This window comes from Bison bison, unplaced genomic scaffold (genome assembly GCF_000754665.1).
Source record: "Bison bison bison isolate TAMUID 2011002044 unplaced genomic scaffold, Bison_UMD1.0 scf7180017864291, whole genome shotgun sequence".
Taxonomy (NCBI): domain Eukaryota; kingdom Metazoa; phylum Chordata; class Mammalia; order Artiodactyla; family Bovidae; genus Bison; species Bison bison.
Window position 1 is genome coordinate 11,242,608 of NW_011494863.1, and position 23,778 is coordinate 11,266,385.

At 39.9% G+C, this 23,778-nt stretch overlaps 2 protein-coding genes across 8 annotated transcripts in view; one reads left to right on the forward strand and one right to left on the reverse strand.

Annotated features, from left to right (window-relative positions):
* Positions 1-23,778, reverse strand: part of PDE6A (phosphodiesterase 6A, cGMP-specific, rod, alpha) — a 126,417-nt gene that overhangs the window by 89,513 nt on the left and 13,126 nt on the right. The window lies entirely within an intron of this gene.
* SLC26A2 (solute carrier family 26 (anion exchanger), member 2) lies at positions 1,097-23,778 on the forward strand. Of its 7 annotated transcripts, none has more exons than XM_010850544.1 (5): positions 1,097-1,353; positions 3,314-3,381; positions 12,550-12,728; positions 14,990-15,698; positions 17,180-23,778. In XM_010850544.1, exons 4-5 carry the CDS (start codon positions 15,015-15,017, stop codon positions 18,698-18,700), a joined length of 2,205 nt encoding a protein of 734 aa, XP_010848846.1. In that variant the 5' UTR covers positions 1,097-1,353; positions 3,314-3,381; positions 12,550-12,728; positions 14,990-15,014; the 3' UTR covers positions 18,701-23,778. The 7 variants fall into 7 exon arrangements, with proteins under 7 accessions (XP_010848846.1, XP_010848849.1, XP_010848843.1 ...); XM_010850541.1 differs by having other exon boundaries at positions 1,098-1,373; XM_010850546.1 differs by lacking the exon at positions 1,097-1,353 and adding an exon at positions 1,380-1,644.

Consider the following 23,778-nt stretch of genomic DNA (forward strand, 5'->3'; position numbering starts at 1 on the left):
CTTCACTGGTTTTCTTTCACTCCCATCTATCCTGTCATTCTATGCAATCATCTGTGAACCCCCCTACAGGCAATACAAGATGGAAAATGAACAAATGAATGTATAATCTATATCGGATAGTGCCTAATTTGTGGCACATAATTAAATGAAGACTACATGCTAAAAAGTGACTAGCAGGACAGTCGCCAAGGAAAGGGCAGGCAGGTCTTTAGGTTGACACTGGAGAAATAAGTAGAGGCCAGGTACTGGAACCAGTCAGTGTCTAGGTCAAGAAAGAGAACAAGCTTGGCAAAGGAGGCTAGGATGGGTGGAGAGGGCTGAGGGAAGGAGAGTTGCGACGTTAGAAGGAAGGGGCCGGGGCCCAGAACATTCAGGACTTTGGGGGCATAGGGAGAAATTTCACATTATCTATGAATGTCAAGGAAAGCCACGGAGGAATTACATTTCATATTTAAATACTCATTTACATCTTTAAAAGAACCTTTGGGTATTGGTACCTTCGGTCGAGAGTAAGTTAAACTGGGGCAAGAGGCCCTCTTACTTTGTTGCAGACCTTTTCCCATATAGGGCCTCCATTTCTCTCTCAGTGGGCTTCCCTGGTGGCTCAGACGGCAAAGAATCTTCCTACAATGTGGAAGACCTGGGTTCAATCCCTGAGTCGGGAAGATCCCCTGAAGAAGGAAGTGGCAACCCACTCCATTATTCTTCCCTGGGAAATCCCACGGACAGAAGTGCCTGGCGGGCTATATAGTCCACGGGGTCGCAAAGAGTCGGAGCACTTTTTTTCTCTATCAATAAAAGAGGGGGGGTGCCAAAAAGTCGAAGGTGAAAACGATACCCCTCTTAAAGGAAGAACAGTTTAAGCTGTCCTTAGAGCATTTCCACGTCTCGCCCGATAGTGAGTCCTCGCATTACCCTAAACGTTAAGCCGGAGGAACCGTGATCTGCCCACTTCCAACAGGCAAAATCTCCTTTATAATCAGGAACGCGTGGCTTCTTCTGTACAGTACAGCCAATCGCGAGGAGGAAAGCGGCTTGGGGGCGGCACTCTTGCCGGTTCTGGCCGCGTCATTGGCTGATAGCCGCGTCGCTCTGTCGCAGTGCCACGTGACGGCGCAGGCTGAATTTTCGCTCTATAGTCGCCTTCCTCACCTCCCGGCGGGTGCCTGCTCACCGCTTGCCTCAGTCCCGCCCGGCCGGGCCACACCTCCTCCTGGGGCAGGGCGATGGGCGGGCAAGGGAACTGGTGGGTTAAAGGGAGCCCGGGCCCGGCAGGGGGCTACCTCCGCTCGCGCCACGCTACCGCCTCAGTCCAGCCACGGCGGAGGACGCGCCTTGGAGCCGGGTCGCACGGTACGGCAGAGACTCTAGAGGTGAGGCGAGGGGAGGGACTGGAGACCGGGGAGAGTGAGCAGTTCTGGCCTCCGCGCGGTCAGCGGGCTCCTCTTGGAGTCGTCTTCGCCTGTGTCCCACGTTGTGGTGGGAGGAAGCCCTCGCCAACGGTCGCTGCGGGCAGTCGTGGCTGGGCCGTGAGAGGTGGGCGTGCCTCGGGGTTATTTCCTCTGTCGGCAGGGGCGGAGGCAGGGCTAGCGTCGAAGCCCCACATCCCCATCCAGTGAACCCGACCCAGCTCCTGCGCTTGAGGTCTGTTCGTCCTTCATCCCATCTAACGCGCCGGGTGGTCCTCAGCTCGTAGGTGAAGGCACGGGTCTTCCTCCGGAGTCCTCCTTGTGCCATCCGGAACCCCGATATCTGGGAGCAGGACCGAGGAGATGAGGGCCACCCTTACCACTTCAGATGGGTAAACTGAGCCTTGGACAGGAGAGAGGACTTGATTTCTTGGTTTTAAAAACTACATACCAGGTTAAGTACAAATCATACCTCTACTTCTTTGAGATTCATAGACTGAAGTTGAAATCCTTTCGCTGGTGAGATGGAGACACTGAAAGGACACAGAAAGGGACAGAGCCTTGCTGAAAGTCACACAGCAAGTCATTTGCAGAACTAGGACTTGTACCCAGCTCTTCAAACTCATAGGCTATTAGACTGGGCCCCTTCTTTGCGCAGATTGTTGGTCTACGGTGAGTTAGAAGCATTCAAGACTTAATGGCACTCCTCTCTGGCACTCATTCTAGAACCTTTTTTCCTCATTCCTGGGGCTCTTTATGTGAAATCTGGAACTAATGTGATATCAAATACTGAGTTAAGCGGAAGTTCTTGTCTTCAAAAGTTGAGTGAATGAGAAATGGAGAGCCAAAGCTGTTGGCAAGAAATAAGTCCATTTTTTTTTTCCTCTTCAGTAATCTCAAAGGATGAAGACTAGTAGCTGTCATTTTTTAAGCAAATGCTATGTGCTAGGCACTGTGCTAGGTACTTGGCTTCGTTTTAAAACAACACTGCAAGTTATGTAATGTTATCTCCATTTTACAGGTGAGAAATTAATGCTGAGTAAAATGAAGTTTTTTCCCTTGGTGCCATACAGATGTTGAACAGTGTGGCTGGGATCTGATTAGAGTTCTTTCTGACTTCAGAACATACCTAGTGATTCTTGAAATATGGCCCACAGTCTACTTACTCAGAATCACCCAAGGGGCTGTCTTGAATCTCAACCCTGGGTTTGTCTGAGAATCTCCATCTTAACAGATCTCCGTGTTGGGTGTCATTGTAATATAATTTGCTGCTTCCTGGAGGAAGATCTAGAGATGATGTATTGGGATTTGACAAGATCTAAATTAGATTCACTAGGGGTCCTTTTGAGAATTGATGTTACTTTTAATGGGTATAAACCGTCAGATAGATGCTTCCCAAACTAATTTCTTGACACAAACTTGGTTATGGTGTGTGAGGGTGGAGAGGGAGGAGTAATTCCCTTTTTACCAACATAGCTCATAAACTGTTATTCATCCATTTGCTTAACAAATACTTGTTAAGCTCTTATTAGGTGCTGTACAGTTTTAAGGTACAGGGGATACAGTTGCAAACTGCATTAATTATCAAAATTAATAATAGACTCAGAAATGAGTTGAGTACTTGGCCACAAAATTACTGCTTATAACTAGCTCCTAAGACCTCTTAGCAAGGAAACAAAATTGGGGTCCATGTGTTTTAGAAGAGAGCTAAGCTTGGAAATTGGAAAATGAGGATTGAGAATCTGGTTCTACCAGTTGAACAAGTGACTAAACTTTGATTTTTCTCATACTGGAGAATAGGAATTCGTATTCTATTTTCAGATTTACTGAGGAGGCAAGTGGAAGATGCTGATGAAATCTTACTAAATTTTTATTAAAATTTTTTTTCTTTTTTTCTTATTTAGGTGAAATTTTTTGAAAGCAATGTAGTGCTGTGCAAGGAACTATTTAATTATTTTACCATGGTTTTACAGTAAGTTATTTTCCTCTTGGGTATTTTATTATTTTGTCTTATAATGGGCTTTATAAGAGAAAGAATATATTATAGTGCTTATACTACTGATGTAAGCCTTATGGTGGTGGTTCTTTTTACATCACAGAATTAATGGACATTGTTAATCATTTGTGATAACTGAAAAGTAGGGAATTTAAAAAAATTATTTATATAAGTTTGGCTGTGCTGGGTCTTCGTTGTTGCTCGGGCTTTTCTCTAGTTGTGGTGCTTGGGCTTCTCATTGCAGTGATTTCTCTTATTAAGGAGCACAGACTCTAAAGCACAGGCTCAATAGTTGGGGCGCACAGGCTTAGTTGCTCGGAGGCATGTGGGATCTTCATGGATCAGGGATCAAACCCACATCTCCTGCATTGGCAGGCAAAAAATCTTTACCACTGAGCCACCAGGGAAGCCCCAGGAAGGTTTTTTTTTTAAGTTATTTATTTTTAAAAATTTTTGGCTGCTCTGGGTCTTGGTTGCTTTGCACTGACTTTCTTTAGTTGCGGTAAGCGGAGGCTGCTCATTGCAGTGGCTTTTCTTCTTGGGGAGCACAGGCTCTAGGCACATGGGCTTCATTGGTTGTGGCACACGGGCTTACTTTCCCCTCCGTATGTGGAGTCTCTCCAGACCAGGGATCAAACCCATCTTCCCTGCATTAGCAGGCAAATTCTTATCCACTGTGCCACCAGGGAAGTCCGGGAATTTTTCTTTTTTTTGGTCTTCACTATATTTACTTGGAACTTCACCTTTTTCTTCATTTCAATAAACATAAATCATAGCCATACATAGCAAGTTGGAGGCATTGCGTTAGATTCTGGGTATGTAGACACTGGGATGACTTGGTGTCTGTCCTGAAATGGTACTCGTGTTTGAGAGACATGTAAACTTGAGCGACTTGGGTGCTAAATGTCATGTCATTTGTTGGAGAAACATAGCCTGTGAAATTTCAGCCCCCTTCTTCTATGGCATTTGAGGTGGGACTTAAAAGATTAGAAAAAGGACTAAGACAGATGGAGACAGAAGGGAAAGGCATCCCAGACTAAGGAATGACATGAGCAAGGGCCCCAAAGGACAAAGGCTGTTTAGTATTTTCATGGACGGGTGATTGGAACACTGGTGCATGAAAAGAAACAAGAGAAAGGCAGCTGCAGGCTTATTCACAGAGAGAAGACTAAAGTTATTTGACTATATTCAAGGAGGTAGAGAGTTATTGCAGATTTTTGAAGAGTGTATCCAAATGATTTGATGTCATGTTGTTAATGAATGCTCCTTTTGAAGAAGAGGCAGCATGGGATGGTGGTTAAAAACATTGGTTCTATTCAGTGTTTAAGGCTGAAGTGTGTCTGCAACTTTCAAATAGTTGAGAGAAAAATTACCAAACAAACCAACTGGTATGTGTAAAGAGTGCAAAAGTAGTACAGATATAGCAAAACATTAACAATTGGTGAATTGTTCAACGGGTGAGTTATGAATAACCAGTGTTCATGTATCATTCATTCAGTGTTTCTGAATATTTGAAAGGTTTCAAAATAAGCTGTTCAGAGACAGAGTAGGCTTGAATCAGATAGGTCTTGATTCTCATCATGATTCTACTGCTTAAAAGCTGTGTGAGTACTGGAAAATTATTTCCAAGCAACACAGTCCACACCTATTCCAGCCTAGTTTAACTGAGATTTTCCACTTAGGAAAAGAGACTTTTTGTTCACATTAATATTAGGTTAATGTTAAGACTTCTCAAGTTTTCCACAAACGTTAGATAGAGGTTATTTTATATAATAACTGTTTATATCCCCTTCTTTGTCTTTTTTTTTTTTTTTTGCCTGTGACGACATGGCATGTGGGATATTAGTTCCCTGACCCGGGATTAAACCCATATCCCCTGCATTGGATACATGGAGTCTTAACTGCTGGACCACCAGAGAAGTCCACCCTTCTCTGTCTTCTTTTGGATTATTTACTATTTTCTGTGATCCCATTTTATCTCCATTGTTTATTTGCCATAACTTTTTGTTATTAATGGGATTGCTTTAGAGTTTATAGCATCTGTAACTATCACAGTTTGCCTTCAAGTGATATTATATCATTTCATGTACAGTGTAAGATGCAATGCTATGCTCGCTCCTGGTTTTGTATATATTAAATTATATATAGCATAACATTGGCCATATTAACCATTTTAAATGTTCAGTAACATTAAGTATAAGTGGAATTATATAGTATGTGTCCTTTTGTGTCTGGCTTCTTTCACTCATCTTTGCTGTAGATGAAGAGTATCTGAGCTTTATTTCTTTTAATTGGCTAAGTAATATTTCATTGTGTGGCCTAGACCAGTTTTTTTTCCATTCATCTATTAACAGATACTTGGGTTATTTCTGCCTTTTGACTCTTGTGACTAATACTGTTGTGAACGTTTGTGTACAGGTATTTGGTCCCTGTTTTTAGTTCTTTGGGGGATATACCTAGGAGTGGAATTGTTGGGTTATATAGTAATCCTGTGTAACTGTTTGAGTAACTACCAAACTGTTTTCTGCAGTGTTTTTACCATTTTACATTCCCAATGCAATGCATCAATTATGTTTCAAAGAAACAATCAAGTTTTAAAAGTTAAGAATTATTTTTGAAAAAAATTTTTTTGTTAAAATAATTAAAAAAAATAAAAACCAATCTATCCATCAACAGAAAACTTAGTACATGCCTCTTGGGTGCTCAGTCCTATGCAAGGTATTGTGAGAGTTCACAAAAAGCATAAAGTAGCTCCTTGAATAATTTTTAATCTAGTTGAAAAGATAAAATGTATATTCAACAGACATTTATTGAACATCCAAACAATGAGAATTTAGAGAAAAATGAGATTCTGTTTATGTGCCGATGATCTATGTTCTCTTCCCCTCCTCATTTATTTTTTTCAATTTTGGCTTCTCTCCTATGCTTGACACCCCCAGTTTTCTTTTTTCTGACCAGGGATCAAATGCACGATCCCTGTAGTGGAAGGCCAGAGTCCTAACTACTGAACCACCAGGAAAGTCCCCAAAATGCCCATTCCTAATTGCTTACTGGATATCCTCATTTGGATATCTAAAAATCTCAAACCTATGACATATAAGGCAACCTTTTTGTTGCTTCCTGTCTTTCCATTCTGTCCTCCACAGTCCCATGCACTATCCTTGTATGTGGCCCACCTCAGAGTTCATCTTAGATGTATCCCTTTTCTGCAAGCATCATCTTTTGTCTAGTTGCACCTCTGAAATATCAAACCTCCTTTCCTGCCCTGTCTTGGAGTTTATGTCCTTTCCGCCATAGCTTACAGGATGAAGTCCAGGCTTCTTGGGATTACATAAGGACCTGTTTTGCACTCCAGTCTTACCTTCTGCAGTTTCACTCCAGAAATCTGGCAAGCTAGGTGACTTTTTCCTGGGTCTTGGATTTTTCTGGGACCTTCCACTTGCCTGAGTTTCTTTTCTTTTCTTACCTACTTTGCAACTTCCTCACATTGACCTACAGCCTATTCTCTATTCTCAGAGTATGGCAAACCTCTGTTATGGCACTTAGAGTGTTATAGTTTATCTGTTTATAAATCTGTCTTAACCCACTGATTGTGGGTAGAAACTGGGTTTCTTATCCATTTTCATATTAATTTATTGATCTCCTGCTATGTGCTAAGCTTTGTTCTTATTGGGGATACAGTAGGTATGAAAAAGACTATAAATAACATTTTTTATAAGTATAAATGCACAATATAATTGCAAAAGTCTATGAAAGTTCTGTGAAGAAAATAAAGCCAGATAAGGATTTTTGAGAGGAGTGGCAGTATTATTTGGTATGGTCAAGGAAGGCCATTATATGGAAATGATATATAAGCTGAGGCCTGAAGAATGAGAAAAGGCCTGCAAGATCTGAGTGTGTGTTTCCTTATTAAGGTCTCTGCACTTGCTCAACTTCTCTGCCTGGAACAAACTTGGCATATATTTGGCATGTTCCAAATAACAGCAAGAAGGCCAGTAGGAAATGAGGGTGGAGAGTTGGACAGGGTTTAGATATTATTAGCTGTTGGAGTAGCCCAGTTGAGATCTGATGGTGGAGGGAAGTAAGAAGTAACTGGATTCCAGATACTACGGACAGTGGGGAGAGGATGGATATATTTAAGGTAGAGCAGACGGGGAGTGAGGGGGAGGGGCATGTGAGGGGGTGAACAAAAGCAAAATCGACCCCTAGATTTGTAGTCTAGGTTCTGATGCACTGTGTCTAGCACAGTGGTTAGCTCGGAGTAGATAAGGAGACCAGTACTCAATCTCTGGAATCAAGATTGCCAGGAGAAATATCAATAACCTCAGATATGCAGATGACACCACCCTTATGGCAGAAAGTGAAGAGGAACTAAAAAGCCTATTGCTGAAAGTGAAACTGGAGATTGAAAAAGTTGGCTTAAAGCTTGACATTCAGAAAAGGAAGATCATGGCATCTGGTCCCATCACTTCATGGGAAATAGATGGGGAAACAGTGGAAACAGTGTCAGACTTTATTTTTGGGGGCTCCAACATCACTGCAGATGGTGACTGCAGCCATGAAATTAAAAGATGCTTACTCCTTGGAAGAAAAGTTATGACCAACCTAGATAGCATATTCAAAAGCAGAGACATTACTTTGCCAACAAAGGTCCGTCTAGTCAAGGCTGTGGTTTTTCCTGTGGTCATGTATGGATGTGAGAGTTGGACTGTGAAGAAGGCTGAGTGCCGAAGAATTGATGCTTTTGAACTGTGGTGTTGGAGAAGACTCTTGAGAGTCCCTTGGACTGCAAGGAGATCCAACCAGTCCATTCTGAAGGAGATCAGCCCTGGGATTTCTTTGGAAGGAATGATGCTAAAGCTGAAACTCCAATACTTTGGCCACCTCATGTGAAGGGTTGAATCATTGGAAAAGACTCTGATGCTGGGAGAGATTGGGGGCAGGAGGAGAAGGGGATGACAGAGGATGAGATGGCTGGATGGCATCACTGACTTGATGGACGTGAGTCTGAGTGAACTCCGGGAGATGGTGATGGACAGGGAGGCCTGGCCTGCTGCGATTCATGGGGTCGCAAAGAGTCGGACATGACTGAGCGACTGAACTGAACTCAGTCTCTAGGAGCTCACATAGAAAGTTAACCAGTCCATCCTTGAAAGGCTTGTTGACACTTAGGAACATTTGTGGAATAAGCAGGGGTGCAGGCCCACAGAACAAAGACAGGTCTGAATTTTCATCTCATAGTACTTGAACTTCTTAGTCTGCGGCAGAGGGCTGGATCAGTGGCCAGGGCTGAGCCATCCTGGTTGTAGGCACCCATGGATGGGATGGAGCTAGATACAGAAGCTTTAGCTCATCCTTTTAGCTTCCCAGGCTGTACAATGTCGTGATCTTCCCTGAACTTATCTGACAACAGTGAGCTAGAGGATCAGATGGAACTGTGTAAATGGAGACTCTGTCTTGGTTTTACCTGTTTATGGTTTAGTTTTTTTGTTTTTAAATAATCTTAAAACTAATTTTTATTCATAAAGGGCAGAAAAGTAAAATACTAATTACTTAGTTGAAAAAGAATTAAATAGCATAACAGACCAGAAGATGTAATGAGATAATAGATAATTATTATCAAATGAGTGATACAGTAAGTGATTTTCTCAGAAACCTCCAGGGCTTGTGCGCTGTCTGCACGTGAAAGTCTGCCTTTCTTACCGGGCATACCAAGCCCACAGTACCTTTGCCGCTTTCTCTCTCACTGACCTTCCATATGCACCTGGTGGTTTAAACGTGTCATACTAATTTCTCATTCTTTCCCTCCAACCCCAGAACTATTGCTGTTTGTGTTTTCTTCTCCCTCATCCATTTTCCAAGTCTTCATTCTTTCATTTCTGACCCAGACTTCAGAGCCCAGGTAGGTACGTTGTTCCCTTGAAGCCTTGCTAAACTGTTCATCTCTTGCAGGTTTCTTCCCTGCTTAGATGCTCTGATCATAGTAGTTGGCAGCTTCGAGTGTATTTAACAGTGAGTTGTCTAATATACAGTTAGAGAATATACAGTTAGAGTCTAAAGTACAGTAGAGCAAAGCATGAATATGGAATCATTATGCTTCAGAGGGAGACTTTACCAATCTCTGAAGACTATTGCCTTCCAAAAAGGCATTTCAATTTCACAAATTGAAAAACTGTTTTATATACACTATTGGTTAAAATATGCTATAATTACTAACCAAAAAGTAGACATTGTTTCTCTTATATCTGCAAAATTCCAAAAAGAAGTTGGCCGAGTGCGGTCAGGCTTACATGGAAGGGATGTCCCTCCTTTTTAGTCCAGTGCTCTTTGTTGTTGTTCAGTCGCTCAGTTGTGTCCAACTCTGTGCGACCCCATGGACTGCAGCACACCAGGCTTGCCTGTCCTTCACTGTCTCCCGGAGTTTGCTCCAATTCATGTCCACTGAGTCTGTGTTGCCGTCCAGCTATCTAATCCTCTGTTGCCTCCTCCTCCTCCTGCCCTCAATCCTTCCCAGAATCAGTAATTCACATGGAAAACAGTGCCAGGGCTGCTGTTTCATCACCAGAAAAAGAGAACCAAGTAGTCACAACTTCACGTGCCTGATCAAAGAAGGAAGTACAGAAATGTTCTTTCTGTGTTGCCTGAACTGCCATTATACTTTAGTATATGAATGTGTAAATGTATTTTTCAAATATTTTGTTGGTTATTTTTCTCCAGTTCCTGCAAGATAATGTGAAAGGTTCAAGAGTTTTCCTTTTGAGCCTTTTTTATCCCTCACTGTCAAACATCAATGTTGATAAAGGAAGAGATTATCCTGTATGATACAGGAGAATCCTATTTTATTAAATTTCATGGAATACAGAGTAGGTATTCCAACTTTTTAAAAATGGGGGGTCTGGCTATCGGCTATATTTCAAGGATAAACACTGTAATTTCTTAATTTTCATGAAGCAGTTGGTGAATACTATAATTAAGCAGTAACAGGCTTGAGGGAATGAGAGGATTTTTGTGCAAAAAAAAAGGATACTTGAAAAATGTAGCTATTTCCAAAGTAGATATTTCCACCTGAAAATAAATACTGCTTTGCATCCTACCTTTTCTGTATTTCAGTTATTTATTTAGCAAATATTTTCATTCCGGTTTTGGAAAGCATATACTTGGACACAGTAGGGGATACAGAGATGAACCAGAATGAAACTTGCTCTTAAGGAGCTTAATCCATACAGAGATCATACCTACAATTTAGTTTAAGATATTTTTTAATGTTTTTTGGGGGGGGGGATTTAAAATAGGCTTGAAAAAAGGGAAAAAAGTAGTTTTGAGAAGGATTCTAGATGGTAACTAGGATCAGTAAAAGGCTATAGATCGTATTTGGATTCAAACTGATGGCTAAATCAGTTCCACTTCTAGGACTGCTTGTGAGTGAATACCTGTTTTATCTCCACCTCAGTTTTTGAGAGCTGGAGATGGGAAAGGACCACGGCCATGAACACAGAGGAGAGTTGGACACAAGTTTGTTGGTGTCAGTGCTAGGTCATTTTGGGTAGCAAGTAGGTGAAACTGGGATCTGTAGGGTACCTGAATTTCAAAGTGTTTAGAGATAAGTGAAGTTAAAGAAAGCTAATTAGTGACATGGATAGTAACATGCTCAAAAAAAGAGCTATTCTTAGAGTCTTAAAATCTGGATTTTATTATCTGGTTAAGTTACTTACAAGCTACATGAATTACTGTAAGTCATTTCACTTTATTATAATCTGCATCTTTATATTTAAAGTGGGTTTCTTATAGACAGCATATAATTGGGTCTTTTTAAATCATATCTGGCAATCTATTTAATTGGTATGTGTAGACTATTCACACTAAATGTGATTTTTTTAATATGTTTGAATTAAATTCTACTATGTTACCAGCTATTTTCAATGTGTTCTGTTTTGGGTCTCATTTTTCATTTGGGTTAATATGAGAATTTTTTTACAATTCTATGTTATCTCCACAAGTAGCTTCTTATTTATATCTTAAAAAATTTAGTGGTTACCCTTGAGTTTACAGTATACATCTTCCTTCATAGTATTGTACTACTTCATATATAGTACAAGATCTTAGAATTCTTAATTCTGCCTGCCGTAATTTGTACTCTTATGCTTTTTATTTTGCATGTGCTATAAACAAAATGCATTTCTATTTTTGCTTTAGGCAGTTATCTTTTAGAGCAATTAAAGAGTTTTAATTAAAAACAAATTTTATTTTCATGTGTTCCATTTTCTAGACTTTCTTTGTTGTGTATTGTGCACACCTGAGTTTTGTCTGGTGTATGTGTGTGTAGTAGTAGTAGTAGTGCTGGTCTGCTGGCAATAAATTCTCTTCATGTTTGTCTGAGAAAAGTTTTTATTTCTTCTTCATCCTTCAAAAAATGTTTTTTTCTGGGTTAACAGTTATATTTCTGTGATAAAAGTATCACTCCATCTTCTGGCTTATATGGTTTCCAAAAAGAAGTCTGCTATAATTCATATCTTTGTTGCTATATTTAGCATGTTTGTTTTTTTTTTTCCTTCCTTTGGCTGTCTTCAGAATTTTATTTTTGTCTTTGTTTTCAGCAGTTTGAATACGATCTGTGTAGGTGTATGGTGCTGTGTTGTTTGGTTTCGTTTTATATTTGTCCTTAGTGTCCTCTGAGATTCTTGGATCTGTAGTTTGGTGTCTGTCATTAATTTTGGAAGATTCTTGACTATTATGTCTTCAAATATTCCTTCTTCCCACTCTATGTCTTCCCCTTTTGAGATTCTAATTATGCATAAATTTGTTTATTTAATACACGCCACCACTCTTGAATGTTCTCTTATTGTTTTTGATTTTTTAAAAGTTCTGTTTTTCTCTGTTTTAGGTTGGGTAATGTCTATCGACCTATCTTCAGTTTCATCGATTCTTTCTTTGGCTTTGTCAGGTCTCATGGTCCTGTCAGAGGCATTCATTATCTCTGTTACTGTGTTTCTCACTTTTCGTATTTCATCTCAGTTCTTCCTTACAGTTTCCTCACTCTGTCACACTTGTATTATTAATTTTTACCTTTTCCTTTCCAGCTAGCTGTCATATAGGGCAAGATTTGAATTTTATTAGTTTTTCTTATGCCTCTTTTGCATACCTTAGGTTTGGAAAAGCCTTTTGACCCAGAAATCACTAAGAGCTATTCCAAAATAGAATGATGTAAGGAATGCACTCAAGCAAGCTTGGCCTGAAAGTAGAAAGTGAGAAGAAAGGTATGGACCAGTTGCATTGAGGGATGAAGAGCTGCTGTGTGTTTTCATCAGTCTGATTGACTTGCTCAGGTAAGCAGTCATCTAAATCTGTTCTTTTTTTCCTTGTTTGTTTAACAAGACCATCAATGTAACTGTTATTTTACTCTTGTTCAGTGGGATGACCAGCTATAGTCCTTTTATCCTAACCAAAATTAATGTGGATTGCTTTTACAAATACTATGTTCTTGAATGGGTCATGGGTCCTGGATTATGGCGTCTTGGCAATATTAGGCTTATGGAACCTCACAAGGGCCTATCTTTTTGTCAGTTCTGAAATGGAAAACTCCGTGAGTCCTTTATTTAATATTATGCTATGCTATGCTAAGTCACTTCAGTCATGTCCGACTCTGTGCGACCCCATAAACGACAGCCCACCAGGCTCCCCTGTCCCTGGGATTCTCCAGGCAAGAACCTGGAGTGGGTTGCCATTTCCTTCTCCAATGCATGAAAGTGAAAAGTGAAAGTGAAGTTGCTCAGTCGTATCCGACTCTTAGCGACCCCATGGACTGCAGCCTACCAGGCTCCTCCGTCCTTGGGATTTTCCAGGCAAGAATACTGGAGTGGCGTGCCATTGCCTTCTCTGTATTTAATATTATTTTACCTCTTATTGGCCACACTCATAAATTTGTTTATTCATTTATTCTTTCCTTCATTCAAACATTTTGTAAGCCTGCTGTCTCACAGTTACTGTACATTGTTGATGATTATAAAGATGAACAAGATATCTTTTCCCCCAGGAGCTGGGGAGACTCTTCCTTAATATAAGAGTGTGGTTAGTACTGTAGTACAGGCGTGAAGTGCCAGTTAATTAAGATTCATTTGGGCTGAGGAAGATTGGTCAGTGCTTTGAAGAAGAGAAAGAATTTTTAACTGGATTTTTAAAATGGTTAGGATCTTGGTAGGCAAGAGTTTGATGGCCATTCTAAGCTACTGCTACTGCTAAGTCACTTCAGTCCTGTCTGACTCTGTGCAACCCCATAGACGGCAGCCCACCAGGCTCCCCGGTCCCCGGGACTCTCCAGGCAAGAGCACTGGAGTGGGTTGCCATTTCCTTCTCCAATGCATGAAAGTGAAAAGTGAAAGTGAAGTTGCTCAGTCGTGTCTGACTCTTACCAACCCCATGGACCACAGCCCACCAGGCTCCTCTGTCCATGGGATTTTCCAGGCAAGAGTACTGGAGTGGGGTGCCATTGCAAACAGCTAACACAAAGACAATGATTTGTGAAGTATTTGCCAGTTGACACTCTGTTCCTCTGAAGGCCTGTTTCTTTTTCCTTCTCTTTTACTACAAGACTTATTTTTGTTGTTGTTGTCCCTTCTCTCTCTTTACTTGTTTCTACCTTCTATGTTTTCCTATAGTTTTTAGTGACAGGTCATATGGCCCTGGTTTTGTGCTTTAGGACCCAGAGATGCAGGGTCACCTGGATCACCCTCCAAGTTGATGTGTTGGGCACCATCATTCCTCTGTTCAGCTTATGTTTCAGAGTGTGTACTTGGAATAATAAAGCAAATCTGTCTTTGCATGTTTATAGATCCTGCACACAGGACAGATGTGACTCTCTACTACACAAAGTAGAATGAGTAGACCAAAACCTTTCAGAGCACGTATCAGACACCTGCCCCATCAGTCCACCCCATACTGGTGCTTTGTTTCCTTCAGCAGTCCCTTATCAACTTGACTCTTCTTTTCTACCAAACTAGAATATGTTGTTCAAAGATCCAAAGGCATCCTGTCCTTTTTTTTTTTTTTTAATTTCCCAAAACATTTAAGTTTACTCTGTCACTCACATTTCTTTTCTGTTTATTTTCAATAGCTAGTAGGTTATTTTAAAAGGGCCCCACCTCTAAAAAAAAATCAGTCATCTTCCTTGTTTCAGGGACTTTTGCAGGTAAGGTAGTTGTCAAGGTTTGAGACCAGAACCTCTTTTGCAGAATTCCTCAGAGTAAAAAACCTGAAAGTAAGATAGTAGCAGGTAGAAAGGAGTAGATGGGCTACCCTGAAGGAAAAAACTGCATAAGGTGCCAGCAGAGGTCGGGGAGAATCCTTGATAGTTTATACTTTTGGGCAGCCCTGTACTCCGTAAATTGTTTGCTTTAACTTGGTTGTTTACGGTCTGATTCTTTTTTCCTGAGTCAAGACAAATGAGGCTCAACTAAGGAACGTGAACAAAAGATACCTACCCCCAAATTGAACTCCTGTTAACTCTAATGCATGACAAGTAGGACTGTTAAAATATGTGCGTACTGAGAATTACAGAATTAAGTTAACCCTGCTGTTTTCTCTGGGATAGGAGGCTGAAACATCTGTCTCCAGAAATGTCTTTGAAAAATGAAGATCAAAATGACCTTTCACCCAAGGACTCAGTTAAAGGAAATGACCAGTACAGAGCTCCATCTGGGATCCATCTGGAGCCTGAAGAGGAATCACGTAATGACTTCTGGCAGTTTGAGCCCAGTAATCTTTTTAGACACCCTAGGATCCATTTGGAGCCTCAAGAGAAATCAGATAATAACTTCAAGAAGTTTGTTATCAAAAAACTAGAGAAGAGCTGCCAGTGCAGTTCAACCAAAGCCAAAAATACCATTTTTGGTTTCCTTCCTGTTTTGCAGTGGCTCCCAAAATATGATCTGAAGAAAAACATTTTAGGAGATGTGATGTCTGGCTTGATTGTGGGCATCTTATTGGTGCCCCAATCCATCGCTTATTCTCTCTTGGCTGGCCAAGAACCTATCTATGGTCTGTACACATCGTTTTTTGCCAGCCTCATTTATTTCATTTTGGGTACCTCCCGTCACATCTCTGTGGGCATTTTTGGAATACTGTGCCTTATGATTGGTGAAGTAGTTGACCGAGAACTATACATAGCTGGCTATGACACTGTCCATGCTGCTTCAAATGAGAGCTCATTGGTAAACCAGATACCAGACAAGACATGTGACAGAAGTTGCTATGCAATTGTAGTTGGCAGCACTGTAACCTTTGTGGCTGGAGTTTATCAGGTAAGAAACGATGGAATAAGTGATTCTTTCTGGCAAAGAAATCACTATACATGAAGTCTCAGTTCTGTCAGGGATCTTAGCAATCATAATAATTAAAGCTATCATTTATTGAGTGCACAGGATATGGAAGAGGTAGTGCCAAAATTTAAACCCTGGTTTGACTCCACAAGTAAGATAAGCCTGCTTCTATTTTCTCAACTTCAGCCTGCCTTTTAACTAGTTAATGTCAGTCAGCTAGAATTTAATTATTTGTTTGTAAAAATTTAGACCAGAACAGGACCTCAGACCACCTAGTTCAACTTCTTAATTTTATATAATAAGAACTATCAGATTTGCTTGAAGTTACTTGTGGTTGGTTATTGGCAGAGTCAGCACTAACAGGCAAGAGGGTGACTGGGGGTTGGGAGAGGAAGAGTGCAAGTTTTTTAAACTGTAGGTGACTTCCCCCTTTCTTTTAGAATTGCTGCTCTAGTCAGTGACTCTCACTAAAGTTTGTAGTTTTCTCGGACTGTTGGGGAGGAAACAAGTTGGGGACCTCTATTTCATACTATCAGCCAGGAGAAGGATTAGAAATGAAGTTCTTGGGTCTCCACAGAATCCATTGATCTGCCATTTCCATCATGCCTGTGCCTTTTGGCATTCAGGACCCAGTGCCAGCATTAACCCTCTTCTCTGTTAGAGACATTTTGAACCAATATGGGGCGCAGGAGAGTAGCTCACTCTATTAGGTGCCTGGGTAGGAGGCGAGGGAGAAGAGGCTGGTGAACAGAAGAGTCGTGTCCTGAGTTCATTTTTACTTTTTCATTAGTATGCCTCACCAAGAATGAGGAAGGGTACAATAGAATTTTGAGGAAGAATTAATTGGGAAGAGGAAAAAGAAATAAAATATTGTATCTTTGAGGATGTAGAATTAACATGGAAGGCAGTATGGTATAACCACATATACATAGGCTGAAAATCGTTCTCAGTTTTAAGTTAGATTAAAGAGAGTTCTATAATTTTTAAAGTGTGATTCCATTTTGATGTGAATCTAGTTTTTTGTTTTATCAGTAAAAACTTTACTTTTACAGTAATGATAACATGATTTAAAGAAAAATAAATGTTTTTTAAGTTAGAATTTTTCCAGTTTGCATCTTTATGATTTCTCATAGATCCTTGGGAAACTTTTTCTTTTTCAAAGCAATCTGAACCTTATTCAAGTTTAAGAAACATTGAACAAGAAAGTAGGAATCCTGACTTCTTGTCTGGGCTAGTTAGTAACACTGTGACCTTGGGCAACTTGTTCAGGCCTCTGAGTGTCAGTAAAATGAGCCCTCTCTTTGTAAAATGAGAGAATTGATAAATGATTGTGTTTTTGTTTCTAGCTCTGACATTCTGTGGTGCTCTGGTAGAGTGTCTCCACACAAAGAAATACTAGGGGAATATAGGATTTATAAGGTCTTTTCCATTTATATTTAACACTTGTATATCCTTTCTTCTAGGTAGCAATGGGCTTCTTTCAAGTGGGCTTTGTTTCAGTCTACCTCTCCGATGCCTTGCTGGGTGGATTTGTCACTGGTGCCTCCTTCACTATTCTTACATCTCAAGTCAAGTACCTCCTCGGACTCAGCCTTCCTCGGAGCGCTGGAGTGGGATCACTCATCACTACTTGGATACATGTCTTCAGAAACATCCGTAAGACCAATATCTGTGATCTCATCACCAGCCTTTTGTGCCTTTTGGTTCTTTTGCCAACCAAAGAACTCAACGAGCGCTTCAAGTCCAAGCTTAAGGCACCGATTCCTGTTGAACTCTTTGTTATTGTGGCAGCCACATTAGCCTCTCATTTTGGAAAACTGAATGAGAAATATGGCACCAGTATTGCTGGGCATATTCCCACTGGGTTTATGCCACCCAAAGCACCTGACTGGAACTTAATTCCTAGAGTGGCTGTAGATGCAATAGCTATTGCTATCATTGGGTTTGCTATCACTGTATCACTTTCTGAGATGTTTGCCAAGAAACATGGCTACACAGTCAAAGCTAATCAGGAAATGTACGCTATCGGCTTTTGCAATATCATCCCTTCCTTCTTCCACTGCTTCACTACTAGTGCAGCTCTTGCAAAGACACTGGTGAAGGAATCCACAGGCTGTCAAACTCAGGTTTCTGGTGTGATGACAGCTCTGGTTCTTTTGTTGGTCCTCTTGGTCATAGCTCCTTTGTTCTTCTCCCTGCAGAAAAGTGTCCTTGGTGTGATCACCATTGTAAATCTCCGGGGAGCCCTATGTAAATTTAAGGATCTGCCCCAGATGTGGAGGATTAGCAGAATGGACACAGTTATCTGGTTTGTTACTATGCTGTCCTCTGCACTGATCAGTACTGAAATAGGCCTGCTTACTGGGGTTTGTTTTTCTATGTTTTGTGTCATCCTCCGCACTCAGAAGCCAAAGGCTTCATTGCTTGGCCTGGTGGAAGATTCTGAAGTCTTTGAGTCCATGTCTGCCTACAAGAACCTTCAGGCCAAGTCAGGCATCAAGATTTTCCGCTTTGTGGCCCCTCTCTACTATGTAAACAAAGAATATTTTAAGTCTGTCTTATACAAAAAAACTCTCAACCCAGTCTTAGTAAAAGCAGCTCAGAGGAAGGCAGCAAAGAGAAAGATCAAAAGGGAAACAGTAACACCCAGTGGAATCCAGGATGAAGTTTCAGTGCAACTTTCCCATGATCCCTTAGAGTTCCATACAATCGTGATTGACTGTAGTGCAATACAGTTTTTAGATACAGCAGGGATCCATACACTGAAAGAAGTTCGCAGAGATTATGAAGCTATTGGCATCCAGGTTCTGCTGGCTCAATGCAATCCCTCTGTGAGGGACTCCCTGGCCCGGGGAGAGTACTGCAAAAAGGATGAAGAAAACCTTCTTTTTTATAGTGTATATGAAGCCATGACTTTTGCAGAAGACTCTCAGAATCAAAAAGAGAGACATATTCCCAATGGTCCGAATTTTTCCAGTGATTGATTGAGAAGGTAGATGGAAGGAAGAATCCTGTCTAGCCAATAGATTAAAATTTCAAGTGTGTAGCATTTTATACTGTGGAACTGGAAATTGCTGCACACAAGAAATTTTAACCTTTTGGCTAGGCAGAATTCTTCCTTTGAAGTTGATGGCCTTTGTAAATACAGAAATGCAACAGAGCTTTTAGTTAGGCAGAATCAAAAAAAGAAAATGTGGTTTTAAGTTTTCTCTCAAATATGAGATATTCTTGGAATTAAATATCTGTTGAACTGTAAAGTAGCCCCAAACCTAATTACCATCCTGTTTTAGGAGATATGCATCTGAACTCTTGCTTCTCCAGGAGGTAAAGGGGTAAAGCTGGCATGTACATAAGAGGTGCTGGAGCCTGTTTGGCATGGCTCTTTGGAGAGAGAGGAGAAAGGAACTAGGGAAAGAATGTATGTCTTCTCTTGTAACAGCAAGTCAAGAGGCTTCTGGAGTGCAGGGTAGTAACTAGACAAGCTTGTTCTCACTTGAGCTTCTCTATCCCGTCTTTGCTCTCCAGATGGCAGTCAGATCTCTGGCTTTTTACAGGAAAGTATCGTTCCTCTCTGGCACAGTCTTATCAGGAGTCTGATGGCAGAGCAGGTTTGGGAAACCCTACCAGTCAGTCCCACATTATACAGAACGCTCATGGTGTGATACAGTTGATGTTTTTAGTCAGCCTTTTTGTTTAGGGTAAGTAGGTGAGAAAAGAGCTCTCCATGCCAGTCAACATAGTGAGAATCCTCCCTGTCTCTTCTGTGATTCCTGTCTGTCCTTGTTTCTGAGTATTAATCTGCCATTAAGCTCTGTTTTAACTTTCATGTACTGTGTTTCCCATGGAATCTGTTCTAAACTGCTATGTTTGATTGCCAGTGAGTGACAAGTTTGCCAGAGAAAAGGCACAGTGCTGACTTAGCAATTTCATGTAGCTTTTTAAGTGACCTTGAGGCAAACTGTTCCAGACAGATTGCAAAAAAGGAATGATTGACAGCTTCCCTTAAACATTTTTAGTAGTGAATTTTTCTTTCCTTCCCGTGTTTAGCAAGAGTAAACTGGGAATTGACAGTCTTTCTCATATTTGAGAAGCTACTATTCATTTTTAATCTGTAAGAAAAAATTTATTGACCAATGGAGAAAAATGCACAGAAGTGACAGAATGCTTCCAAAACAACCATCAATAATTGTCGATGTTTTAGTGAAAACAAAACTAATGCTCACTGCTACGCACCCTGTTGATGTGTAATAAATACTGATGACAGTGACCACTTTTCGCTTTTTGGGCCACCTAAAACCATTGTGTAAAAGGATTTAGAAGCATCATCTTCATACAACATATTTTCTTTGGAAAAGTATGTCCAACATTGAAAGCTTATAGTTCTGTATCTGGACCTTTATGGGTGAGGGAAAAAACCAGATTTTCCAAACTTTGGATTAGGAGACTGGTTTATATGAGACTGAAACATTTAGCACACCATTTTAAACAAACAAGATAAAAACCACGAAAGTGCAAAATCATTTTTAACCCATCCCTACATTCTAAACAGTATGTTTATGAGAAACAAACCCTGTGTATAGCACATCTACTGAAATGGGAGACTTTTAAACATCTTTCTTGTTGGTTCCATAAACTGCAAGTGTTGATTTTCTTTTGAGAGAGCTCTGCCCATCAGTTTACATGAAAAATGCCCTCCTATCATTAAAGCAGTTTCTCAGGAGCTAGATTTCTCTCTTTGAGGTGATTTACATCACGATTAAATGTAATAGTGTCCTTAGAGTTTTGACATCCATTTAGAACTTAAGTCTTGAATTTCAGAAATGTTAACTGCTGTTTATATTTGTGTCTCTTTTGTTTATTGTTTGTAACAAATATTTGCTCTGTCTCTCCAGTCTTAGATGAATAGGAATAGTAAAATCAAAGTATCTTGGTTGTCATTTGTTTTCAACCCAGTCTTGTACCTCACCCGAGCCAAGTTTTGAATCCAGATCATGGTAAATACCTAATGCCATGTGACAGAGTAATGAGTACATGTTCAAGATGACTTTATAGTTTAGCAAACCTTACCATGGGGGAATTAAAAAAAAGAGTCCAAAGAATTTAGAAAATCTCTTAAAAGAACAGAATAACAGGCTTTGACCTTTACCTCCCATTTCTGTCCAAAATGTAGATATAAACAATTCTGGAACTTTCTGCAATTAGCAGATTCTTGAATTGTGTTCTGGTTTGCTTTTCTCCTATCTACCCGAACAAATAAGACATTCTGCTTTTGGAAGCCATTTGTAAAAAATACTGAAGATACACTAGAATTTAAATCTTACCTTGTCTGCTTGGTTTGAAATCTGCCTGTACTTTCATGTTAAGATTTTTTGATTGCTGGTATTTAAAGGAATCAAGCCTGAAACCAAAGCCAAAGGAATCTGCTTTCTTGCTCAAAGGTTTGGTTGATTTAGTCGATTAGGTGATATTTTACACACTTTATTGACACAAAATGTCTTGTTTACTCTGAACTTTAGAGTCTAACTGAGGCATATTTGTATTGCTTATTGATGAATGTACAAAATTCTGAATATCTTAAAATGGTCATTTAATTGAAATGTATGTACACTCTCGATGGTTAAAACTCATACAACCAGAGGGGTAGAGTTCACCTAGAGTCAAAGGGTAATATTCAAGAGAGAGGTGAAGGGGATAGACTATTAAAAAGACGATCTCTGAGCAAGCAAGGGAGAAGAGGGCCTCAGATGAATAGGATTCAACCCCTGGCTAGCTTCATACATGACTGTCCATAGTAGGGAGACCAGGATTAAGAGCCACAGCTTAGTCTGAGAGCAGACTCAGAACTGGATTCTGCTTCTAGAAGGGGAGTGCACAGATTCACCTAAGTGAAAGAGCTGGTAGCCAAGGTTGAGGCCAAAGCCGAGGTTGACCTACTGCAGAGCTCTAGACTGAGTGACTGTTGCCTCTGATAGCAGTAAAACTGACAGATGTCTAATTGACTTTTTTAAGGAGCAAAGGAAAACAAAATTTGGATAAACTGACATAGCTTTTAAACATCAGTAGACACTGAAGCCAAAATTTACTGGTAAATTTATAGCATGGTAAATGGTGATCTTTAAATGGTGTCAAAATATTAGATGAATTCATTAGACTATTCTAATGCTCATGACCACATTTTAACAAGAAAAGTAATTCTCTGCAGGGGTATTCGGTTAGTAATTTGTCACTTAAGAACACGTGGGGTGTTAGCCCTGAGCTTAATATAAAAGTGAGAATAGGGTTGTAGTGAATTTGGGGGGGACTTAAACCTAGAAGTTATAATGATAAATTCAAGCTTTGTGCTCTGTATTCATGTTCTTGTTTTCCTCTATGTATTCCTAGAGATGAGCCGTGTAGACAGTACCTCAAATACATCCTGAGGACCTATGCAGGAGTCTAGGGCCCTGGCCAGGTGCTGGGACTTAAATACTAAATCCAGTAGGTGGGCTATATGCTAACTCTTCTAGTAACACATGGCAGCACTTGGAGGTGCTTTATGGAGGGCCTAAGCTGAACCTGGACCGATGTCTGAGTGGAAGGCAGGCAACTGAGGCAAACAAGGACACCCCTGTTCTGCTCAAGGAATGATTGCACAGTGACAAGGTAAAAATCCAATCGATAGGATTCGGACTTTGATTTTTCTGTTCTTTGATGTTTCTCTTTTTTTCCACTACTGTTTTATCTGTTCTAGTGATGCCTTATTTGAAACTGGGCTTTAAGAACTGCGAAAAGGAAGAAATTAGATCTAGAAAGCTTTTAGGCTATGAACTAATTAGGCTTTTTTTTTTTCTTGTGGTATAAAGATTTTAGAAATCATGAATGGAATCATTCAAGTGCTAATAACAAGAATGAAAATTATAATGCAGTAGGCCAAAATAATATACCAACTAGTTTATTATCATAGCCTATTATCATTATTAAAGTAAAATAGTTTTGAAATACTATATACAATTTTAGGTTTTTTAAAAAGATGTTAGTAACTTTAGAAATGGAGATTTAAACATAGAAGTGGGGGAAATTTATGTCTATAAGGTAATTTTTATCTTGACAAGGACTTTTTTAAACAAGTGTTTTGCACCTGAAATTTTAAAGTAAACATGTTAATACAGTTAGGAAAGTAAAATAAGCATTATACCAAATAGTAGACTTTTTTCTGGTGTGTATTTTTCTCCTAGTGATGTAAAATAGGAAGGAGATATTGAATTATGAAAACTGGAATAGTGAAGGACACTAGATGGCTATATTGGAGCCACCACATTTATAAATCTACATTGGAACTTTGGATAACCTTTCTTGTACTTGAATTATGACTCTGAAATTGGCCAAATAATTGTAATCTTATTAAAAATACCAATGACAGAATTTCTAACAAAGGGTTTTTACTAGGCAAACAGACAAGCATCCTTAGGCATAAAGGATCTCTAACTGCAGTTTAAAGAAACTTATTTTAGGGAAGTTTCCCACACCCCAATCCCCATCCCTAAAAAATTAGTTGGAATGATACTGCTCTTGCCTTTTCAATTCAAATCAGTTGGGGAGTTACTGTTTGAGTTCTGTTGCTGCCATGATTCCTCAAATTAGTGTGAACAAACCAATCTATATAACACGCTACCTTTTTTGGTACTGAAGAGTTTTGTATACAAATCAAGACAATATTAGGATTAGAGCTGAATGAACTTAAATTCTCAGTCTTGTCTATTCACTAAAAAAGAATACTGCTTTTTTTTTCCAGTTTATTCAAGGCTAATGACTTTTGAGAATTTGTTTTATACCATGTATGTATATCTGTTTAAATTAAAACAAGTGCCCTGATGCTACTCCACATAAATTATGCTTAATCCTCCATGGATTGAGGATGAGTTGTTGATGGATTACAGCCTATTTCAAGAGAGGGGGGAATTGGTTAATAGCAGCTCCTTTTCTTCTGGGATCTGTTTGTGATGTTATTAATAAGATCCTGTATGTGTTGAGATCTAGAGGTGTCATTTCATTTGTCTTTTAATAAACTGTTATGCTAATAAAA

Bases quoted from the DNA above. Each gene is read 5' to 3' on its own strand.
- SLC26A2 (XM_010850544.1), top strand. From the start codon at position 15,015: ATGTCTTTGAAAAATGAAGATCAAAATGACCTTTCACCCAAGGACTCA. The intron at 15,699-17,179 runs GTAAGAAACGAT...CCTTTCTTCTAG, and splicing joins TTGTGGCTGGAGTTTATCAG to GTAGCAATGGGCTTCTTTCA.